At 32.9% G+C, this 21,683-nt stretch overlaps 1 protein-coding gene across 1 annotated transcript in view; it reads left to right on the top strand.

The window, feature by feature from the left end:
* Positions 1 to 21,683, top strand: part of TFEC (transcription factor EC) — a 110,635-nt gene that overhangs the window by 84,688 nt on the left and 4,264 nt on the right. The window contains exons 4-10 of the mRNA XM_039355995.1: positions 875 to 891; positions 1,346 to 1,597; positions 3,296 to 3,391; positions 15,380 to 15,494; positions 16,499 to 16,549; positions 20,221 to 20,296; positions 21,230 to 21,377. Of these exons, the coding sequence (XP_039211929.1) occupies positions 875 to 891; positions 1,346 to 1,597; positions 3,296 to 3,391; positions 15,380 to 15,494; positions 16,499 to 16,549; positions 20,221 to 20,296; positions 21,230 to 21,377 (755 nt within the window). The remainder of the gene's footprint in view (positions 1 to 874; positions 892 to 1,345; positions 1,598 to 3,295; positions 3,392 to 15,379; positions 15,495 to 16,498; positions 16,550 to 20,220; positions 20,297 to 21,229; positions 21,378 to 21,683) is intronic.

The raw sequence follows: 21,683 nt of genomic DNA, 5'->3' as shown, positions 1-21,683 counted from the left end.
GAATTTTCTGACCTATGCATAGTTACTTTCTATTTTGTAAATGCAATTTTATTTGTAGATGATTGAAAATGAGATGAATATCTTTAAACTTCACTTTTAACGCTTCTGAGTTATTTTTTTTGCAATTTTATTCATTTAAAATTTTGTCATAATTACCTGTAAAGGGATAGAACTTAAAAAAAAGTAAAAGCAAGATAAAATAACCATAGCTGAGGAAGCAATGGGTATCTGAAAAATTAGTATAAGAATGTGAGTTTACTTAAACTTGCTTGAAAAATCATTACATTACATTACATTACATTAACTAAAACTAGGATTAGAACTGCGTACTGCATTTAATATTAGAAGTAAATTAAAATATAATACACAAAAGCTTCAGTATTATTTAAATCTTAAGAAACATTGGAAGAAAATTAGAAAAAATTTCTCATTAGTCATTTAATTTAGAAGTAAATTAAAATATAATACACAAAAGCTTCAGTATTATTAAATCTTAAGAAACATTGGAAGAAAATTAGAAGAAATTTCTCATTAGTCTCACTAGAATATTTCAAGAAAGCCAGAGGCTGAATGTAACAGTACATATTTGTATAGCCTATATCCTTGAAGTAGATAAATAGTAGGAATGTGGAGAGGCTCTGAAATGAGTATTATTTGAAGTTGTGGCTGTCAATCTGCACAATCAAAGGATGGACTGTACAATTAGCCATTTAGGGCATGACCACTAACTTTATAACGCCTCTTTGGTTGCACAAAATTTTGTCAGTCCTAAAGCAAAGCACTGAGAATACTGTATTGGTCAAGTCAGACTTTCATCATCTAATATACTTTCCTGGATAATCTGTGGTAAATTTGAAAATGCCTCATTTGACAGATTGCTCTTGCTATCAGGTGAGCTAATTTAAGAAAAGATGCTTATTAATTAGTTACTTTGTTAATGTAATGCCCATTTTGGGAATGTTTTCTGTTGGGACATAACTGTGTAGATAGGTTTCATTTCAGACAAGGTTTTGTGTTGCATGGTAATGATATATTAAATAATGCCTAATTGTCTTTTCAAAATATTTATTTCCACCAACAGTGGAATGAATAGTGACTGAAAATTTAAAAATTTAGAGAGTAAGGAAAAATGGTTTGAAATACCAGCATTTTCTTATTGTTTTGTGAATGTAGCATAGATAATTCTGATGCAAGCAATAGCAATGATGATCTACTTGTACTGACATTCAAAGGATATAGATTTCAAGTGGAAATATAACTGCTATCAAATTTCCATATCAGAAATTTATATATCAGGCTTACAAAGAAAAAGTAACATTTCAGGAATGTTTCCCCTTCTTTTCAGGTTCAATCCCACCTGGAAAATCCAGTGAGGTATCACGTTCAGCAAATTCCACAGCATCAAGTGAAACCACTCCTGACAAGTGAAACCAAGCTATCTAGCCAATCTCTATTATTGCCTCATTCCCAATCTGTACCTTCTTCAGGATCTACGCCTATAATAAAGAGTGATCATATGCCACCTACTAGTAATATCAGCATTCCTGAAAGTCCAATAACCAAGATACTAACTCTTGGAGGAGAACATGAAAATGGGGTATGATTTAAAGTTGTGAGATTAGTTTAGAGCAGGCTATTATACCAAATGGAGTTGACAAAAAGAACAGTGCTCCAGTTTGTTCTGCTTTTGTTGTTTAAATAAAATAGGATTAAGGAAGGATGATTTCAGACATTAATTTTATTGATTGCACCGTAAAGCTTGCACATTAAAAAATCATAACTTCATTGTGTATCCAACTTCATTTGGACATCAACAAGCAATGCATCATCATTAACAAGCCTTTCATTACCGTATCATCACTGCTTAATGATGTGTTTGTAACTGATATGCTAAGAAGTGATTTTCCTCTTTTCAAGGAATCTAACCATAACTGAACAACATATGTGCAAGGGAAAAATGTTAGGGTTCATGTATGTTACTGGAGGTTTTTTTTTACTTTTATTTAAAAGAATGATGTCTTCAATTTAAGTCAGTGCTCCCCGCTTGCTCTGAAAAGTAAGGTGGTGGTGGGGAGAAACATCCCTTATTTGATCTGTTTTCCCATATTTTCATTTGAGACTTCCTTTGCATTTCATAAAAAAGTAGTCTTTCTTTCATGTAAATATACTATAAGTATCTCTTGTTTCAGCAAATAAGGGTTGTAGAACTATTGCATTGCATACTTATAAGCATATTATTTAATAATATAACAGCTCCTATTCTGCAAATGTAGACCATAGGGTTGTCCAGATCTTTGAAGAAGTAGGTTGGTTTGGACAGAGACGGAAATGAATCACTTCTTGGAAATAGTTTCATAAAGCAATAGGTTCCTTTACTCCTAAGAGTAAAGCAATAATATGTGTCCTTCCTCATTTTCAAGCTCCATGCCTTTTACTAAGGAATAATTTTTTTTGACCAAATTGAAGCTATTTCAATTGTTGAGATTCTCATGCCTTAGCTTCATGGCCAAAATATTGATATTCCAGGGATAGAAAATTGTTCCTAAATGCTTTAATTTTATTCACTTATTTTTAAAATGTTCAGAACCATTATTTCTGCCATCTGGTCTACCTACTCTTATTTACTATTTCTGTTATCACTGTAAGTTAGTCACATAAATGATTCTAGCTAATAAAAGGTCAATAAATAGTTAATAAGATGTTAGGATCATAAACAGCAATATAATTTTGGCTATTTGATGTGTATCCCACTGAGAGAGAAGGAAATGCATTTTGGATTAGTCACGTGGATGATTCTAGCAGATTAGAGATAATTAGGAAATAGGATAAAATCAGTAAATAAATGAAATCAATTTGTTTGGCTGAAGACAAATCATATTTCAGAGACTTCATTGTCTGTTTCCTCAAATGAGTATTCTGATTTTTTTCCCCAAAATCAACAAGTAACCATTTGGTTAAGTGGTAGATATTTTTTTTTCTCTGTTCTTTCTTCAAAGAACTCAGAAAATCTTACATGTTGTTTCCAGGTGATCTTTAACTCACATAGTGTATAAGAACCATTCCATTTAATTGTAGAAGGATCATGACATTGTGCTCTTTCAGACCATTCTGAGGAGACAGGTTTACCAAATATTATTTATTTTTAATTTGCTTTTGTTCTTTGCGACTGCAGTTCTCTACTTCACTCAGTATATGTATCATTGATCTTCTTTTAGCATGAACTTATATAGGATTGTACTGTAAATTTCTCTATTAACTATTCATTTTCACTCATTAGCAATTCTTGTTATATTAGATGGAAGAAGTTATTGATGATATAATCAACATGGAATCAAATTTTAATGATGAAGGGATAAGTTGCTCTGAAACACCACTGCTCATGCCAAGAGTGGTAAGTAATTGGCATACTTTTTCATAAGAACAATTGAAAATGTGGGTCAGAAAACTGTAGTTTGGAATTATAACCAGGTAAAATGTGTTGCTTGCACTCAAACTATCTTTTGCAAATACAAATTGTAAATGTGTGCCATAGAAAGCTGTATTGTTCAAAGTTGTAAAACTATATTATAACCAGTGAGGTAGTGAATTCATCTATTCTCTAGAATGCCTTTAATATTTCATCAGTTTATAGTTACTTTTTTCAGAAAAAGTTCATGCAAAACAACATGCATGATTCAAATTCCTTAGCATTTTATTTTTATTTGCAAGGATAGCATTTTTCTATGAAAATATAAATTATTGCCAAGAAAATGTATGCCTTGCTATTTTCGTATTGGTTGATTTTAATCATTTAAGTAACCCGTAGGTATGAAAAAATATGGACAAGAATGGTATATAATATATATTTACAGACTTAACAATTGTTGTTGAAACTTACTATTGTCAAATATAACAATATTGAAGTACACTTTCCTATATATAAATTGTAATTAAGTATAATACTTTAGTAAAAATTCTAATTCTCTCTATCCAACTTTTCAACATTTATGAACAATTAATAAAAATCAAAATTGTCTCTTCTTGTCTCACCAGAAATTGAAGTCTAGCTACTTTGAACTCCTATGCTCAAATATTACATTTAGATCTTTATGGCACCTGAAGTAATGTTGTTGATACTATCAATTTCTAGTCAGTAATTACCATGAGTATGAGTACATATTTGATGGGAAAGGAGCTGACTAAATATTAACACCTCTATCACTAATCTTAGCTGATTGGAAAAGGCTAAACAAGACATCAAGGCAAATGACTTTGTCAAGCACATTTTACACTAGATCAGGCATAAATTCCAAGGAGGAATCAAAGGTCATTTGGTATATCAGCTTCAGCAACTGTCAGTATGTCATGAGTACAAGCTTGCCAAAAAACAAAAAATAACAAGAAAAACAAGCATCAAATTATATAGAGTGCCCATACTGAGTTTTTAAAAATAACCATTTACTTAGTTAAGTATAATGAATGCTATATAGTATGATTCAATAGGGCTGAGTAATGAGAACTGAAGAGTTGGTTTGGTATACCATTACGTTTGTCCCTTTGCTGAAAAGATTTAAGGTAAATTTCTCAAGAGGGGAGATTAGATATGAGATGAGTGGCAAATACATTTCCTAAATAAATAAATATGAAAAATGATAAATTTATTTTTTATATAAGCTGTGCTCCCCAAATGTACTGCAATTAACTATTTCTAGCAAATAACAGGAAAAGTTGTATGGATCTTTTAGTATTGCTCCCACTGGTTTTAGTGAATTGGCAAATGTTCTGAACATTCAAGTTGATCTGATAATTGCTAAATGCACTAATACTGAGGATAAAGAAATAGTGCATCCATATGCTGTGCATAGATGAGCATTATCAGCAATGGAAAGTGAAGCTTTTCCCTCAGTTCTGGTTCTGCTGAAATATAGCTGGATAGCATGTGGAAAGACATTGTATATTGAGTGCATGCCATATTTTACAGTGCACATGGAATCTATTTTGACTACCCAAGAATGTTGTACAGTATTTCCTTGTCTCTTAGCAAAGCTTGCTGTCTTATTTGGTATAGCATTCATGTGTATGGTGAGACATATGCAGATGAGCATTTCAAGAAATGCCACTTCATCTTTAACATGCAAAATGACTTCATCTTTCTTTTATTTCAGAGGAGGTGGTTTCAAGCAGAACTATATTTTAATACCATCTTTCCGGTTAAGTAAGATATAATTGTGTAATTTTATGGTGAGGATGTGATTTCATAGAGCTTTTATATCTCAGTGTGGTCTGTATCCTCTCGCTGACATCTAGTGTATTCCTACTGTAGATCTATCTGTATATTAATATTTGTTCAGAAGTAACTAGGCTTTTAAAATGATTCAGCTGCCATGGTGTTTTGTTCTACCTAATTTGTACATAAAATATTTATACAACATTTTTGTTTGAGATAAAACTTGTCATAAATTGGAATTTAGTTGATAAATGCTTGCTTGCTATGTAAAGAACAAACTACTAGGTCACCTTATTTCTTTTAAATCAATATAATTTATTTCAGCATAGAATGCATGCATGCCCAACCCTGACATTCACTGTGCCTCCCCTTTACCCCCAAGCAAACATTTTTGGAGTGATCTTTGCCTGTGTTTCTTCATCATGGCACCTTAGCATCTTATAGACATTCAACTTTTTACTTTGCATTTATTGCTGATAATAACATGATACGTTTCTTGTTGCTTATTTCTACACAAATTATTAAAAATGTATATCTCAGTATCATAGGAGTTGGCATGACATTCTTAGCAATCTTGATAGTTGTTGGCAGTATCTATTTCTCCTTATTAACATTTAATCCATTTAATTTAGTATTGTACCCAAAATATACCCTCATATTTCACAAATTGGGTAAGTTATAAAGTTTCTAACTTAAAGGCTAGGTGCAATAAAAGGGAGTAAGCTTTAATCAATACATATGATATTCTGCAGTTAGAATATGTCTAGGAGATGCATTTTATGGCCCCATTTTAATATAATGCAAATCACCTACCACATGACCAAATGTATATTTGGCATAAAAATGATCATTATACAAATTGTACAGCAATCACAAACACACAGACCACTTACAGAAAAACCCACTGTTAATGTGTAGAATTCTTTTGCAAAGGATTGATATCAGTTCAACTAGGTAGACTAAGCCAGGATATCAACTCCACAGAAAGACTAAAACTATACTTTATTGGGGTTGGCTATAACAACAAATTCTTGCAAGCCTGATTATGCTTTACCTCCTTTGTTGTTTGCTATATATTTGTCCTTTGGAAAGTCAATATCTCTTTCTTCTGTGGAAAAATTAAGATCTTAATATATTTTTTAAAAAGAATGGACAAAAAGAAGAGAAAACATTTGATCACTAAATCTTTTGGGTATTAATGACACACTGCTAATTTATGATGCCATTTTAGAAGGGTTTTGCTTTGCTTTGTTTTGCTACTCTGAAATGATCTATCTAATTGAGATTGTAGACTATGTCCTTTAAAAGTTTAATCTCCACAAACAATTATTTGAAATGTGAGTTTTAATATGGATTGAATGCTTCATTTTTTGTAGAATGAGAGAAATTCCATATTGACAAGATGTGGTCTTCTCATATTCATTGCAATAAATATTCAGATCATTATAGTATAGTGGTTAAGATGTTAGCACGAATGCCTGAGAGGTAGGATTAAAAAAGCCAAGATGATAGCCACAACAGTTTTTGGGTTAATCACTCTCAAGTTTCTTTATATTCTGCTATAGAATTGTTCTCAATACATAACTACGAGCTGCTAGTTGAGAAGATACCTTAAAGTCTGGCTTAAGGGAATATCTTATTTTACATTATGAGAAAGTCAGTCCTGTTCCAAGATACATTTATTCTACTGGAAATCAGCTAAAAACTCATGTGATCAGAAATCTAGCACTGAAACGAGTATTGTGGCACTGTATGTTCTAGTTTGAAGAAAAGGACCACAGCATAATTACATATCAGCTGCTGACCTATTTCTTGAAAGGTTATCTAGTTAATATCACTGCTATGTTTCCATTATCTAGCTTGAACACTATTCTCCTTGGATGTTCTGGTTTTCCAATATTGTCTGCCTCATCCATCTGCTTACTATATAATCTAATCAAACTCAGCATTTTTGCTTGCCTGGTAAAAAGACAAGTGTTACCTTGAGGATGAAAGGTCTTGTAGATGGGCAGTTAAATCACAGAGAATTGAAAATAAACAATTAAAGTTACTTCAAGGTCATTTCTGTAGCTTGCAGCTAATAAGACAGTCTCGCAGCCTGTTTGTGAACAGGCTTAATATAGGCTAGGCCAAATAGAATACACAAAGCTGTACTGTTTCTTCTCCAGTTTAGAATGGGAAATATATTTTGATAGTTTTATTTTATTGTGTGGGTAGTTGAATTAGAGGCAGTGGATCAGTTTGCATTAAAAGGTCCATAGTCAATGCATATTTGATCATTCATCTGCAAAGACATGGACATGTTGTTAATTAAATTGAATAAAGGTAAAATGAAAAATGAAACAAACATTGAACAAATCTATTTTAGTTAATTAAAATGAACCACAAAATGCATTTTTCTATCATATGCATTGTTAATGAAAATACCACTACATTCTTAAACTTTTGAAGCACTGTCATTGATGGTTGCATTTTAAATCGGTGGGTCTGAAGTTTAAATTGAAGACCTATTTTTTTAAATTTTCTCCTTGGCAATTAACAGCAAACCAAATATTTTGTCACCACCTATGCCCCATACTTTCTAATTAATTATAGGCTAAAAATAGGCTCTGAGTGCTGCTCAGTTGAGACAAACTGTAACTGATAACTAGTTAAATTAGAAGCAGTTAAATTAGCAGGTGAACAAATTAAACAAGTAAGCAATTTTAAAATTTGAATTAACTAAATGTAGAAATAAGTTTTCTGGACAAATAGCAACCATGATTTTAACATGGCCCAAACAGGATTGATTTCACAAATAGATGCAAAATAATTCTTAATACAGAATATTTGGTTATTTATAACTGAATGTATGAATTTATGATATGAATGTGATGTATCTGTAGATTCAATGTCTGACAGCTGTTTCAGGTATGTTGCCTTAAGATGATAAAAGTATAAATGTAAGCGTGGTTAGTGACTGCTACAATTATGTTTCCTATAGTAAACTAGGTGAGTAGAGATTGAGAAACCAGATTACAAATGGGGTCATAGAAAGGTAGAGATGTTAGGTTGTAGATAAGTATGATTACATAATGAATAGAACACTAAGGGAAGACATGATAGCAGTCTTCTGCTATCATGTCTTCCAGTATTGGAAGATGTCACAGGGAAAAAGGTGTGTGTTTATTCTCTGTGATATCCCAGAATAGCACAACAGAAGGAAGATTTACAGAGACAAATCCAAATTCAAGGAATAATTTTATAATTGCTAGAGCTATTAAGCAGTGGAACAACATATCTCCTAGAGCAGGGGTAGGCAACCCAAAACACTCAAAGAGCCACTTGGACCCGTTTCCCACCAAAAACAAAATACTGGGAGCCGCAAAACCCTTTTGATATCTAAAATGAAGATAACACTGCATATATCCTTTTTTACCTTTATTACAGTGTGTGTGTGTGTGTGTGTGTGTGTGTGTATATATATATATATATATATATATATATATATATACACACACACACACACACACACACACACACACACATATACATACGCACACACACACACACACACATTAAAAATAAAAGTAAAAATATCACTCTTGGGAATATCCATACTATTAAAACAATGATCACCAAGAGAATGCTTTAAGAGAATAAAATTACATACACACACAGGTAAAAAAAGGATATATGCAGTGTTATCTTCATTTTAGATGTCAAAAGGGTCTCTCTCTCTCTCTCTCTCCCTCCCTCTCTATCCGCCCTTGGTCTGCCACTTCTCTTCCCCCACTCTCTTTCTTTCTCTCTCTCTTTCCTCTCTCTCTCTTTCCCTCCCTCCCTCCCTCTCTCTCTTTCTTTCTCTCTCTTTCTCCCCCCCCTCCTATCTGCTGCTCACCTGGCAAGCTGGCTTCAAGCTGTTGTCCAACAAGCTCAGGGGTAAGCAACCTCATCTCTTTTATGGCTCATGGACTTCAACTCCCAGAATTCCTGAGTCAGCCTAGCTGGGCTAGCTAGCTCTCTCCTGCCCTTCCTGCTTCCTGCTTCCTGCAGAGACGCAGCAAAGGGAGGAGCTCCACCCAGTAAGCGTTTCAGCTCCTTGGAGAACACTGTGAGTGCACTCTCTTTTACATACACACACACACACAAAAAAACACAAACACACACACACACACACACACACACACAGAGAGAGAGACAGAGAGAGAGAGAGACAGAGAGACAGAGAGACGGAGAAGCAGGGAAGCACACACACACACACACACACACACACACAGACAGACAGAGAGAAGCAGGGAAGCGCAATTGCCTCTCTCTGTCTCTGTCTCTCTCTGCAAATGGCAGAGGAGGCTGGGAGCCACAGGGGAAGGCTCAAAGAGCCGCATGCGGCTCCGGAGCTGCAGGTTGCCGACCTGTGTCCTAGAGTATGCCCATCTCTAGAGGTTTTCAAACAACAGTAGAACAGCCATTTGTGTAGACTATCTGAGGATTCCTATTCTGTGCAGAGATTGTACTAAAATGCTTCCAAGGCCTTTCTTAACAGATATTGCTGCCAAACTTATTAATAAATCAAACCATTTGTAGTAAAATACCTTCTGAGCTAGGTAAACTAACAACAACCAATATAGGGAAATTTAACAGTTAATCAAAGTGATAGTCAAGAAAATGACCCATCCAAGCTAACCCAAATGCCATTTAGGAAGTTACTTATTCAGAAAACAAGTCATGAATTATTCTGGAATATGCATGCTAGAAAGAAGTGTTATCTTTGGTTAGCTCCCAATATGCATCACCCAAGACTGGACAGATATAGCTAAATGAGCTTTGTGACCAAAGATCAAAGTCTGATCCCAAGTGTCCAAACTGGGCAGTCAAGATCGGACAGATTCCTCAGTGATCATCCTTCTTCATAACAGACAAAAGGAAATAACTATTTACATACTTTATCAGTTATCAATTTTCTTATCTCAAGGTATAGTGAAAGCCACCAATTTACATGTCTTGATCAAATAAGAATATCAATAGCAGCATTTTTTCGTACGGCTGCTGATAAAAACAGGATCACCAACATGATCGCCAACGTCCGATAACGGATATGGCACAAGAAGAAGAAGATAGAAGCAGAGGCCACTAATGAACTAATGTCTTATAGTTATCTGGTTGCTCCAGTAGATTGATCTTTGGCTTGATCCAACAGAGTTCTTATATCTTAAATAGGATAAATATAGACATGAAGAAAAATAAAGTCACTGGGGCTATTTCATAAAATTATTGAAATATTGGATACTGTTTTTTCATCTCATCTACTTCACTAAATAGCTTTGTAAAATTATGCTAAGGGACCCAAAAGAGCCACATTGAATTTTTTTGAGAGTCAGTTTGGTCTAGTGGTTAAGGCACCAGGTGACCATGCCTTAGGCATGAAACACAGTGGGTAACTTAAGTCAGGCATTCTCTCTCAGCCCAACTTACCTCTCAGGGCTGTTGTTGTGGGGAAAATAGAAGGAGGAAGGGACATTAGATATATTTGATACTTTGTTGAGTTATTTATATAAATAAAAAAGCAAGGCATTTTTTTAAAAAGGTGATGATAATGAGAAGAATGACAAAAATTTGATTATATTCATCATAATCTCTACCTGACTGCATATAACAGGGGCATACACAAAAAAACCCTTCATATTTCAATCAAATAAAATGCAAATACAAAAATGTTTTTTTTTTCTTATTTCAATTAGCTATTACCAGAGCATATCTGAAATTTAATTTGGTTAGTGAGTTCTTCATGTTTCTACAGTTGTATTGTCTAAAGATGTCTGGTTAACCATTTGCTGTGTTAATAATTCAACATGGATATTAGCATTGTGCACAATGCTTTGTCAGAGGGGAGAGGGAAATAGAAGAGACGTAGTTTGGTTGAATAGTTTACTGCCACAGGTATGAAAACAATATGAATCGAAAGGTACCCTTTTTCTACATTTCATGACTTGCTTAGTGTATGTCTGTAGTTTCAGCATGACAGCTATTTTATAGAATATTTTTAGTATGTAAGAAGCTAATTTACATTGGCTGCAGATTTGCTTTTTACCATTAGTCAATCTTTGATTACTGTAATAATGTAGAGTTTACATTAGCTTTTTTCATTAAAATAAAATAAGGATAATACTGTAGAAATCGTGACCAATTTTTTTATCTGTATATTAGCTATTTTTTTCATAGATGTTGCTGCTTTATTCAAAGGCCTACAGATAGGATTTTGATTCCTATTTGTACATTGCTGCAAGCATTTCAGAAAGAGATAACAGAAAAAAATCAATACGATGTAGATGTATTCCAAGAATTGAGATGTAATAGCTGACACATAGATATTCTACAGCCCATTTAGTTTGAGACTCAGTCCCTCATTCCATTTTAAATGTGAAGAATGGAATATAAGAAAGAAAACCAAACAGAATGATTCAATTAGTGAATAGGTATTTTCATTTATCTCTTTATCCTCCTCCTTCTCCTGCTTCCCATTTTGATTAAGAAGATATCTAGTTCTGGAGAACATTTTTAAACAGAGCATCAAGTCAGACCTGCTGTCAGCATGATAAGTATCTCATTCTTCTTTTGAAAGCAGTGTATACATCACTGAATCTTTGCAAAAACCTAATGAGTTTGGTCGTGCTAAGAGAGAATAATAAACTCTTGCTGTTCTCACCTGGCAGAGGGTTTGAACTAAAGGCTCTATATAGCTTAGAGTTAGATAGTGCTACCTGATGCTCACTACAAAAAATGTACCTTTTGTTATTTTATTTCTTGATGTATTTTTGCCTGTTCTCCATGGCAGCCACAAAATTGGAAAACACTCCTTCAAATGCATAAAGTATTGTCTTAAATTGGCAGACCATACAAACGCTTACTTTACACTCAGATTCACAAATGTATGGTGAACATTTAGTGAAACTCTAATATGTACAGTAGTTATTAATAAATTAACCTTCCTACGATAATGTTAACTTTATAATCAGAACTCCCGTCTTAATGTTCACTGTATCCTTTCCTCTTTTCATATAATTTCATTTATTTATTTATTTATTTATGAGACTTATATACCGCTTTAAGTGCAAGCACTCTCTAAGCAGTGTACACCAGTAAGCAATGTATATATATATTTACGTTGCCCCCAACAATCTGGGTCCTTATTTTACCTACCTCGGAAGGATGGAAGGCTGCGTCAACCTTGAGCCGGTGAGATTTGAACCGCTGACCTGCTGAACACAGTCAGCTAAAGTAGCCTGCAGTACTGCACTCTAACTGCTGCGCCACCTCGGCTCATATTCATATTTTCTTTTCATTTTTTTGGTAACTATCCTGATTCCTTTGGCGTCCCAACATTATACATATTATTGATAATTTAGGGCAATACTTAATGTAGCTGATGGAATGTATGCTAGTCCATTAAACCTGATTCCATCAAAATTACCAAGATTCTCCACATTTGATATATTTACACTGAAGTTCAACATATAGTACATTGGAACTGAACAAGTGTTTAGGAACTGAACAAGTGTTTACCTAGACTAGGGTATTGTCAGCCATCTCAGAAAAACCAAACATGAAACAAGACTAGATGAGCTAATTCTGCTTTATTTTATGGCTACATTAACAGAAGCTTGCAAGTTGAAGTTATAAAAATTCCACTTCCCATTGTTTCTTTAAACGACTTGATCCATTAGGGCAGGCCCTTCATAAGTTTCTTCCTTTGACCTTTAAGCTACTGGGGGCACCTGTCTCTATTGTCTGATGGCTTCCTAAGCAGCATCTCTTTCCCTCATTCTCCACTCTCATTCACCATTCTATTACAGGGATAGATCCAAGAGTAATTCACCATCAGTTATGAATTGATTACTGAGATCTGCCAAAATAAATTCCACCCAGGAGAATATTTAACATAGTCTTTCTAATGTCTGATATTATTTTTAGAAAAACCTACCCCACCCCAAGTTCTTTGAACTGTAAAATGTATATTTTAAATATTGCCTATAAAAAGGAGGATAATTAATTGTTAAAAATATTTTTACATTTAAAAAATCTGTATTGGGAAATTTATGCAGCATCCATAAAAGATTATGTAAATATTTACATTAAAATTTGCATATCTCAGGGACACTGACCATATGTTAAAGATGTGAATAAAAACAGGTGATTTTTATGATTTGAAAAAATCTGCTAAAAATCACAGCAGAACTGTAAACTGCTGAATCAAGACAAATAATGAACAAGATTTGTTGAATAAATTGTATACAAAGCTGCATGTTTCAAATTCAGGATAGAAAATACATACACGTATAGAGAAAAAAAATGGTAGTCATCCAAAGAAGCTGATTTCAGCAAAGTTGGGACAAAGAAGGGACCTTTCTTCACAAAATACATGTGTGAAGTCTGCTGCTAAAAACATAGAAGAAACTAGATTTTGGGATGGATTGAAAAAGGTTACATTAAATCTTAAAGGTTATCAATGGTTATTTATTTCATCCAATATCTGAGACAGAATCTCCTTTAACATCAGTTTCCAAGATAGATGTTGCAATGTTCATGTCCTGTTTGATACCTATAAGATACATATGGCCCACTATTCTTATTCTTATTCTTATTCCTATTCCTATTCCTATTCTTACTACTTTCAATATATTCATTCATTTTCTCTTCTTAAAGACAGCTTATTCCATTTTTTGTTTTTCCATCTCTAGTTTTTCACTTGGTCATTATCTGGGGATGAAGAAAGGTCATGATTAAAATGTATCATTGAGATATGATGGAATGGTAGAAGTTTTAAATATAAGAAAAAAAATGTTTTCTTCAATATTTATTTATTGGTTATTACATTTGCATCCTATCTTTCATCCTGAAAGCTCAATGAATTACACAAGTTTCCACCCTCATATATTTTTATAACAATCCTTCATGGAAGGTTAGACTCAAAGGTAATATTAGCCCAAAGTCACCAAAATAGCTTCTGACTGCTATCTAGATTAATGATATTATTAACATTATTAGATTTGAATATGGCATATGCTAACCATTTTAAGGTGTATGGAGCTTATTTGTGAGTATGTAAAAAATTCAGAGACATGAAAGTATCACAATGCAACAGTGTTTTTATCATTTTAATAAAAACATCAGATCTTGCAAATAAAATTGCAATGTTAATTGGTTTTTATATTTACATTTACTTTGGATATAGAGTTAAATACTCCAGTATTTATGGATTATGATGGGTTAAGAGCAGATGAAGGTTGATTGTATGTTTACTGGGTAGCCAGCCAGTTGGCTAGCAAGTTAAAACCCTGGAAACAGTTCCCTTTCCAAATCATGTAGTATCTATCTATGGGGGGAAATTGCAGACACACAAAAAGCTGTTACTTCTAGTTTTTCTGTATGAATCAACTATTCCTATCAATCAAGGGCATTACAAATTTGAAAGTTATTTTAAAAATCCCAACAAAATACAAGCTTAATTTTATGTTTGGAAGGATTTTATATTAAAGGTCAGAAATGAACAATCAAATAGCAGATGATAAAATTTATGTCTACATAGCAGATTGATAATTAATTACCTACCCAATTTCTCCTAATGCCTTTGCAAGAGAATTGCCCAAAACATGGTTTCCTATGCTCTATCCAGATATATTTTAAGATGCTTTGCATAACTGCATCTTTTTTGTATGCTGCACGAAACACAAACAATTTAGCAAGTGAGTTCAGGGAGATAGTTAGAAATTCATTTGCGTCTCAGGTAAGATCAGCAAGGTTATTTTCCCTTTCAACTTAACTCATATTTGCAGTGTAGTAGCAGTAATCTTGTTACTGGAAAATATGCTATGGCATTAATTCAAAATCAGACATCAGGTGCCATAATCAGGCATCATTCTGCATATAAAACTCAAATCATCCTCCTCCTAGTTTCTGCATATGGAACAATGGCAATTTGACCCTTAACATTTAATTTTATTTTATACATGATAAGGGCAAAGTATGTTTTTTAGATGTAGTTCCCGTTGAGATTAAGACATGAATACGCATCTGAAATCGAATTTTGTTCTTAAGTACTTATATATGTCTTTCCCATAATAAAATCATGAATTTATTTTCATTCTTCCATATCTAATTTATGTCTTTTTCTTTCACTCTCTGTGTTTTTCAAAGCTTTCAAGTAGCATTCTGGATTTATACAATAGTGACCAAGGAATGACAGCTGCCAATGTGGGTCTTACCAATACTTCCTGTCCTTCTAATTTTCCAGTTAAAAGGGAAATAACAGGTAATACAGCTTTGACAGTTTGGCATACTAAAAAGCTTGTTTAAACAAAGACTGAAGTGTCTGTCTGTTTGTAGAACAAATGTAATCATGCAAAATAAAAACATAGTAGAAGTGATTTAAATAAACATTTAATACACATTGGGCACCTTCACAGTGTACTGTTTCTACTCTCTAATTTCTTATTAACTGGTTTTAAACCATCCATGTGATTGTTTTCACTCTTGGTAATGAATTGTGAAATGTGGAGAACAGGTAGGGAACACTGTTAGCCATTTAGCATTCTATTTAGTAGCCTCCCTGAATCAGAATGATCTGGTTCAAAACATTTTTATCTACTGTATTTGTTCTGAAATGAATATCCCTAATTATGAAAGTCATGGTAGTCCTTGCTGGTCCTTATATCTAGACACATGCAGTTAAGGGCTGTAATTACTATAGGAAACAAAATTGATCTGCACATATTTTGACTTCTGGCCCATGATATAAATAAATTATCATCCATTACATTTGTTCCAGGTCATCATAAGTGACTCTTTTAAAGAGTATATAATACAGCCATTCACCAAATTAATGAAGTAACATCTTTCAGACTTTCATTCAATTAAACTAAAGAATGTTAACAACCATGCAGTTTATCAGTGCAACTTAAAGGGAACAAAGAGATGATTTTCTTCCTCTTTCTTCAACATACAAATCTGATTATGCCTGGCAAGATAATAATAGGAAACTTTATTCACTTTAAAGTATTATAAAGTTTTCTATCACTACAATATAAAGTACAACAAATTGGATACTGCTTCCACAGAATTTTAAAAATTAAAAATGCATGATATTTTTAAAAAGTCAGCACATGCTGTAAACAACAAGTAAGGAAGCAGGAAGTAGCAAAAGAATTAGGAAATCTGAGATGGTAAAACTTTTCTTAAAATCTTATTTGTAAAAAGATAATTGTTCATATAAAGTAATCTATGACCTGTTTAAATAGATTTTTATTTCTTTCACAGATACACAAACAATCACAAAAGAGAGACTAAAAAAGGACAACCATAATCTCAGTAAGTACATTTAACACTTCCCAAATATTTACTATTGTTAATAGACTGTGGAAATAACTGTTTACTTTAGAGTTATTGTTGAAGAAAGACTGAAAAAACTTTTTTGTGTGAAGGGGATAGACCTGAAAAATTGAAATGGACAATAAACCAATTCTCACAATTTCTCAGACAAAATCATCTCTTCCGTTTCTTTTTTTAATGTTCCAGTTGTAATTCATTGCCAGATTTTACTTTTATCCATTTTCCCCTCAATCTTTTATAAAAATTGACCATGTAATGTTTTTTCGTGCCAATATTCTGTTCTTGTTTTTATTATATTATTTTGTTACCTATACATTCAATAAGTTCCAATTTAAATTTGCATCAGTGCCTGTTCTTGCTGTCTTTTATGTAATTGTTTTCTTGTTTGACAGTTTGTTTTTCTTGAAGTAAAACTTTCCATTTCTGTAGGGAAGACACCATCTATTAATATCTCTATGACAGAGGTGTCAAACTCACAACATCAGGTGATGTGTTGTGATGTATCATGCCTTTTTTGCCATTGCCGGCAACGTGGTGGGCGCGGTTTCACTATGATGAATCCGGCCCATGGGCCAGCAGTTTGACACCCCTGCTCTATGGAAATGTAATGCATAGTGAATCATCATTTACTTTCTTGTTTTTAGTCCAAATTGGCCAGTGTAGGTTGTGTCCAATTCATAATTCCAGCAGTGTATTGTATCATAGGTATGGCCCAAGTATGGATGCATTTGATGGTGTTTCTATCATTCTTCTTATGCTTAGAGTAGTGGCTAAAATTGTGGAAATATTATGGGAAAAGTGTATATTTGAGGTTTGATGGCTAATAACACCACTTTTTTTAGAATAGTACCATAAAATTATATATCGTTGGAAAGATAATTTAATCAAGAATGTAATGCAAGAAAGTTTGTTCAATTATCTGTAATCTATGGAACGTTATAGCCAAATAACCAGAAAAAGGAAGCACAACTTGCTTAGGTTGATATCAGGTAGCTTTCCTTCATCTGATTGTAGCCAATGATCATGAATGTTTAGAGAGCCAATCAGGTGTCATCTTGTTTTGGCAATGAGCCAATCAGATCACAGTAGGATTCAGTTATTGATGTCATGTATTGAAGCTGATAGGAAGACATTTGTCAGTGTGTTATGTGATCTCTATCAAGTTGGTTTGGGGGTTTTTTTGTGTTCTTTCATTTAGTGAGCTTGTAAAACGTAATAAAATTAAAGTAATGGTGCAAAGAGTTGACTAGTCGCCCAGAAAGTGATGTAAAATAGTATTATTATGTGAACAAGGCTACAGTTATAAAGAAATTAGAAGAAAAATTGGTGGAAACTTAACCAAAGGTGGCATTTCTAAGTTTTTGAAGAGGTATAAGGAGACTCAGTCACTACAAAACCACACTGGTAAAGGCAGGAAAAGGTGCACCACAGCAAGTGATGATAGAAGAATTAAGAGACTGTGCCTGCATGACAGAAGAAAATCATCTGGGTGTATACAAGATGAAATGGCGCAATGCAATGTGAAGTTGAGTGCAAGGACTGTTCGGCGCAGACTGCAGAAATTTGGCCTAAAATCTAGAATTCCACAAAAAAAGCCACTTTTATCTCTCAAAGATTGAAAAGACTAAACTGGGCTAAAACCCATGTTACCTGGACAGAGGAACAATGGGACAGTGTTATTTGGAGTGATGGATCAAGTGATGGACCAAGATCTCCCTGTTTGGTAGTGAAGGCATAAAATACGTAAGGAGAAAAATTGGAGAAGATTTGCATCCTGATTGCATTACATGTACCATGAAATACCCAGTCAGTGTTATGATCTTTTCTCACTTTTTATATGTATTGTTTAATAATCATATTTTAAACTTGTCCATGTCTGATATTATCCAACTATAATGGTTCCTGCTGGTTTGGCCATTTAGAAATTGCATTAGTATTTAGAGTTATATACCACTTCATTGTGCTTTACAGCACTCATTAAGCAGTTTACAGAGTCAGCATATTGCCCCAACAATCTGGGTTCTCATTTTACTGACCTCGGAAAGATGGAAGGCTGAGTCAACCTTGAGCTGGTCAGGTTTGAACTCCTTACAGTGGGCAGAATTAGCCAGCAATACTACATTCTAACTACTGTGCCACCATGGCTTCTTTGGGATTTCAGTTTCATATATTGTTTTTGATTTTACTCCAAATTATTAAATATTGATAATACTGCATTATTGTCCTTTAGTGCCTTGGATTAATTTAGATATGTTGCCTATTGCTTCTATGCTGTGTGCTGTGTGGATTTTTAGGAGAAAGAGCAGAATGCTCAATTTGCAGAAATTGTGTGTGAAGCCTATATCATCTTGCCATTAATAAATTGTAATAAATTTATGCTATAAGGTTAGATATCTAGGAAAATTGTATTTTCCTATCCAGTTTAAACTAAGTAATGAAACCAATATCCCACTTCACTTAATACTATTGTATTGAATTATGCATGAATTGGTGAAGTTAACATAATTGGACTGTACATTATTCCCATTGTTTTCGTGCAATTTATATATGCATCATGCTTCATGGCATCTTAAAATGAAACTGCACATTCCAAATAAATTATATCTGTGTGTCAAATAATTTCAATAATATTCTTGATATTCTTACTTCTGAACAGTCATCTTGGTGACAATGACCACTAACTGTGCCATAATGTTCTATAATAATATGAAGCAAGTGGATGGCTGCAAGCAGATATTAAATGTAAAAATGTCAGGTGTGAAAGATCAGGTCCATACAAGAAGGTCCAATTAAAGTGATTTAATGCCACTCATGCCTATGCAATATTCTCACCTGCTAAAAGTTAAATAAGGATCACTAGAATTAAGGGAGGTTGGACTTCGACCTGTGGCCACATAGAGATTCTTAGCTGATTCCTCTTTTAACTCCATCCTTTCTCCCTCTCCTACAAGATATTTTACAATCAAAAAGTGACTTGTACTGTTCGTTCAAAAACATTTTTAAACTAATTAAAAAACTTAAAGTATATTTGTTATGTACTATTAGGCAGTTTTTTCACCAAATTTTCAAGCATGAATGATAATCAAGATTTATAATTTATAAAAGAATAAAACATATATTTTAACAATCAAAGCTAGACCTTTGTTTAAGTAAATATGGATGAGATTGTAAAATAAATATTTTCATTCAAATGACAGCAAACACATGAATGGTATTATCACCTCTTTGCAGCCTTTCAAAATAAGTTGTTTGATATGATAAAAGCACTGGTCCTTGAGCATTGATTCACAATTTTAGCTCATTGTCAAATCAAATGAGAATCACAATTATTATTTGAACACACAGCCTTAATGTTAGAGGTACACATTGTTACATTTATCTTATACATTACATTCCTATAAAATCTTTGTTAGCTGCATAGTTTAGATGAAGAGTTAGGTGTTCTTTCATTAAAGATAAAGATTTTGCTATTGATTATTTTTCTCTTTTTAAAAGAAGTTGTCTCAGGATAATTAAACTAGCTATTTAATGGCTTTCACAGATTAAATATTTTCAAGCTTTACAAAGTAGAAATACTGTGAATTTTGAAAGAGAGTATGGTGTTTTGTAACAGAACAACTTTGTTGCTATAAAGATATCTTGTTTTATAGTTGAAAGAAGAAGAAGGTATAACATTAATTACCGGATCAAAGAGCTTGGCACACTTATTCCAAAGTCTAATGACCCGTGAGTTCACCTGTCATTTTTATCATTGTATTTAGAATTTAAGTAAAAAGAAAATACAAAAAAAAAATGGAGCAGACAGGAATTTTAGATGTCATATTTAGTGTGGACATTTCATCTAAAGTGGCAGATTACTGGAGTCAATTTTTGTGTTAGTTAATGGATAATTTCACATTCCAATTTAACTGATAATCTACATATAATATATTGGCCCATGTGGTAAGATATTTTTAACATTATACTTGAAATATTATAAGATAAATGCCATTTTGGGGTCAGTAGTTCCCTATTAACAGTGACAAATCATATAAGCCTAGATATACAAAGCATTTTCATGTAGTATTTTATAGAAAAGTTTGTTTCAGTTTGTTTTAATCATATGGGTTTTAAAATATGATGTGGAATTGTTGCTAAAACTAAACTATGATTTTGGTATACTATTAACATTGAATATCAAAATTATATAAAACCTTTTATTCAAATAAGAATAAAAATATGCTCATTAGAAAATCAGGTGAAAAGAGTTATAAATTTTAAATTATATGCAGAAATTTATGCTTAAATTGTCAGTAATGTATGGTTCTTAGTTCATTAATGGAGAATTCTACACAGATTTTAATCAAAGTTAATAACAAAAGCATTTTTACTAAAAATATAAAGACTATAAAAGTAGAATCATGAATCTGCATTTAGATCTTACACACAAAAAGTCACTTTATTACGTTCTTTTGACATTTATTTTCATTCTGGGATTAATTTTAATATATAAGGGCTTTTTAACTATTCTATTAAAATTTCCATTCAGAAGCAATAATATCTAAGCATGAATAATGATCATGTAAATCATTATTTCATATTAATATAAAAGATTTTGTACATTTTTATAAATTTTGCTGACATGCACAATTGTGAAAAGGTTATCATTACTTTCTACAGTGATATGCGCTGGAATAAAGGAACTATTTTAAAGGCATCAGTGGAATATATCAAGTGGTTACAGAAAGAACAACAGAAAGCTCAAGAATTAGAGCAGAGACAGAAGAAATTAGAGCAGGCTAACAGACGACTGTTGCTACGAATTCAGGTTTGTAGAGAAAAATGCTCGTTCAAAGCCAACCTCTTCCTATCTCCATCTTTTGATTTTGCTACAGCTTTTACATCATCAAACTGTATTCAATGATTATAAAACACATACACATAGATCTAAACCGTAATTACTTGGAAACTTAAGATACACTTTGAAAAATGTTCCTAACCTTTTATTTTGGGGTATATTGTCCAACATCAAATGAAGCAGCATGTAATTTTCTGGTCACTTCCTATAATAGACTGTGATTGATCTACAGTTTTTAATTGGATAAGGTTCTAGATAGCATTCCTGAATGTTGTA

Source organism: Crotalus tigris, unplaced genomic scaffold (assembly GCF_016545835.1).
Source record: "Crotalus tigris isolate CLP2741 ecotype Arizona unplaced genomic scaffold, ASM1654583v1 scf7180000018781.216073, whole genome shotgun sequence".
NCBI lineage: Eukaryota > Metazoa > Chordata > Lepidosauria > Squamata > Viperidae > Crotalus > Crotalus tigris.
This window is presented reverse-complemented; position numbering and strand designations above follow the sequence as displayed.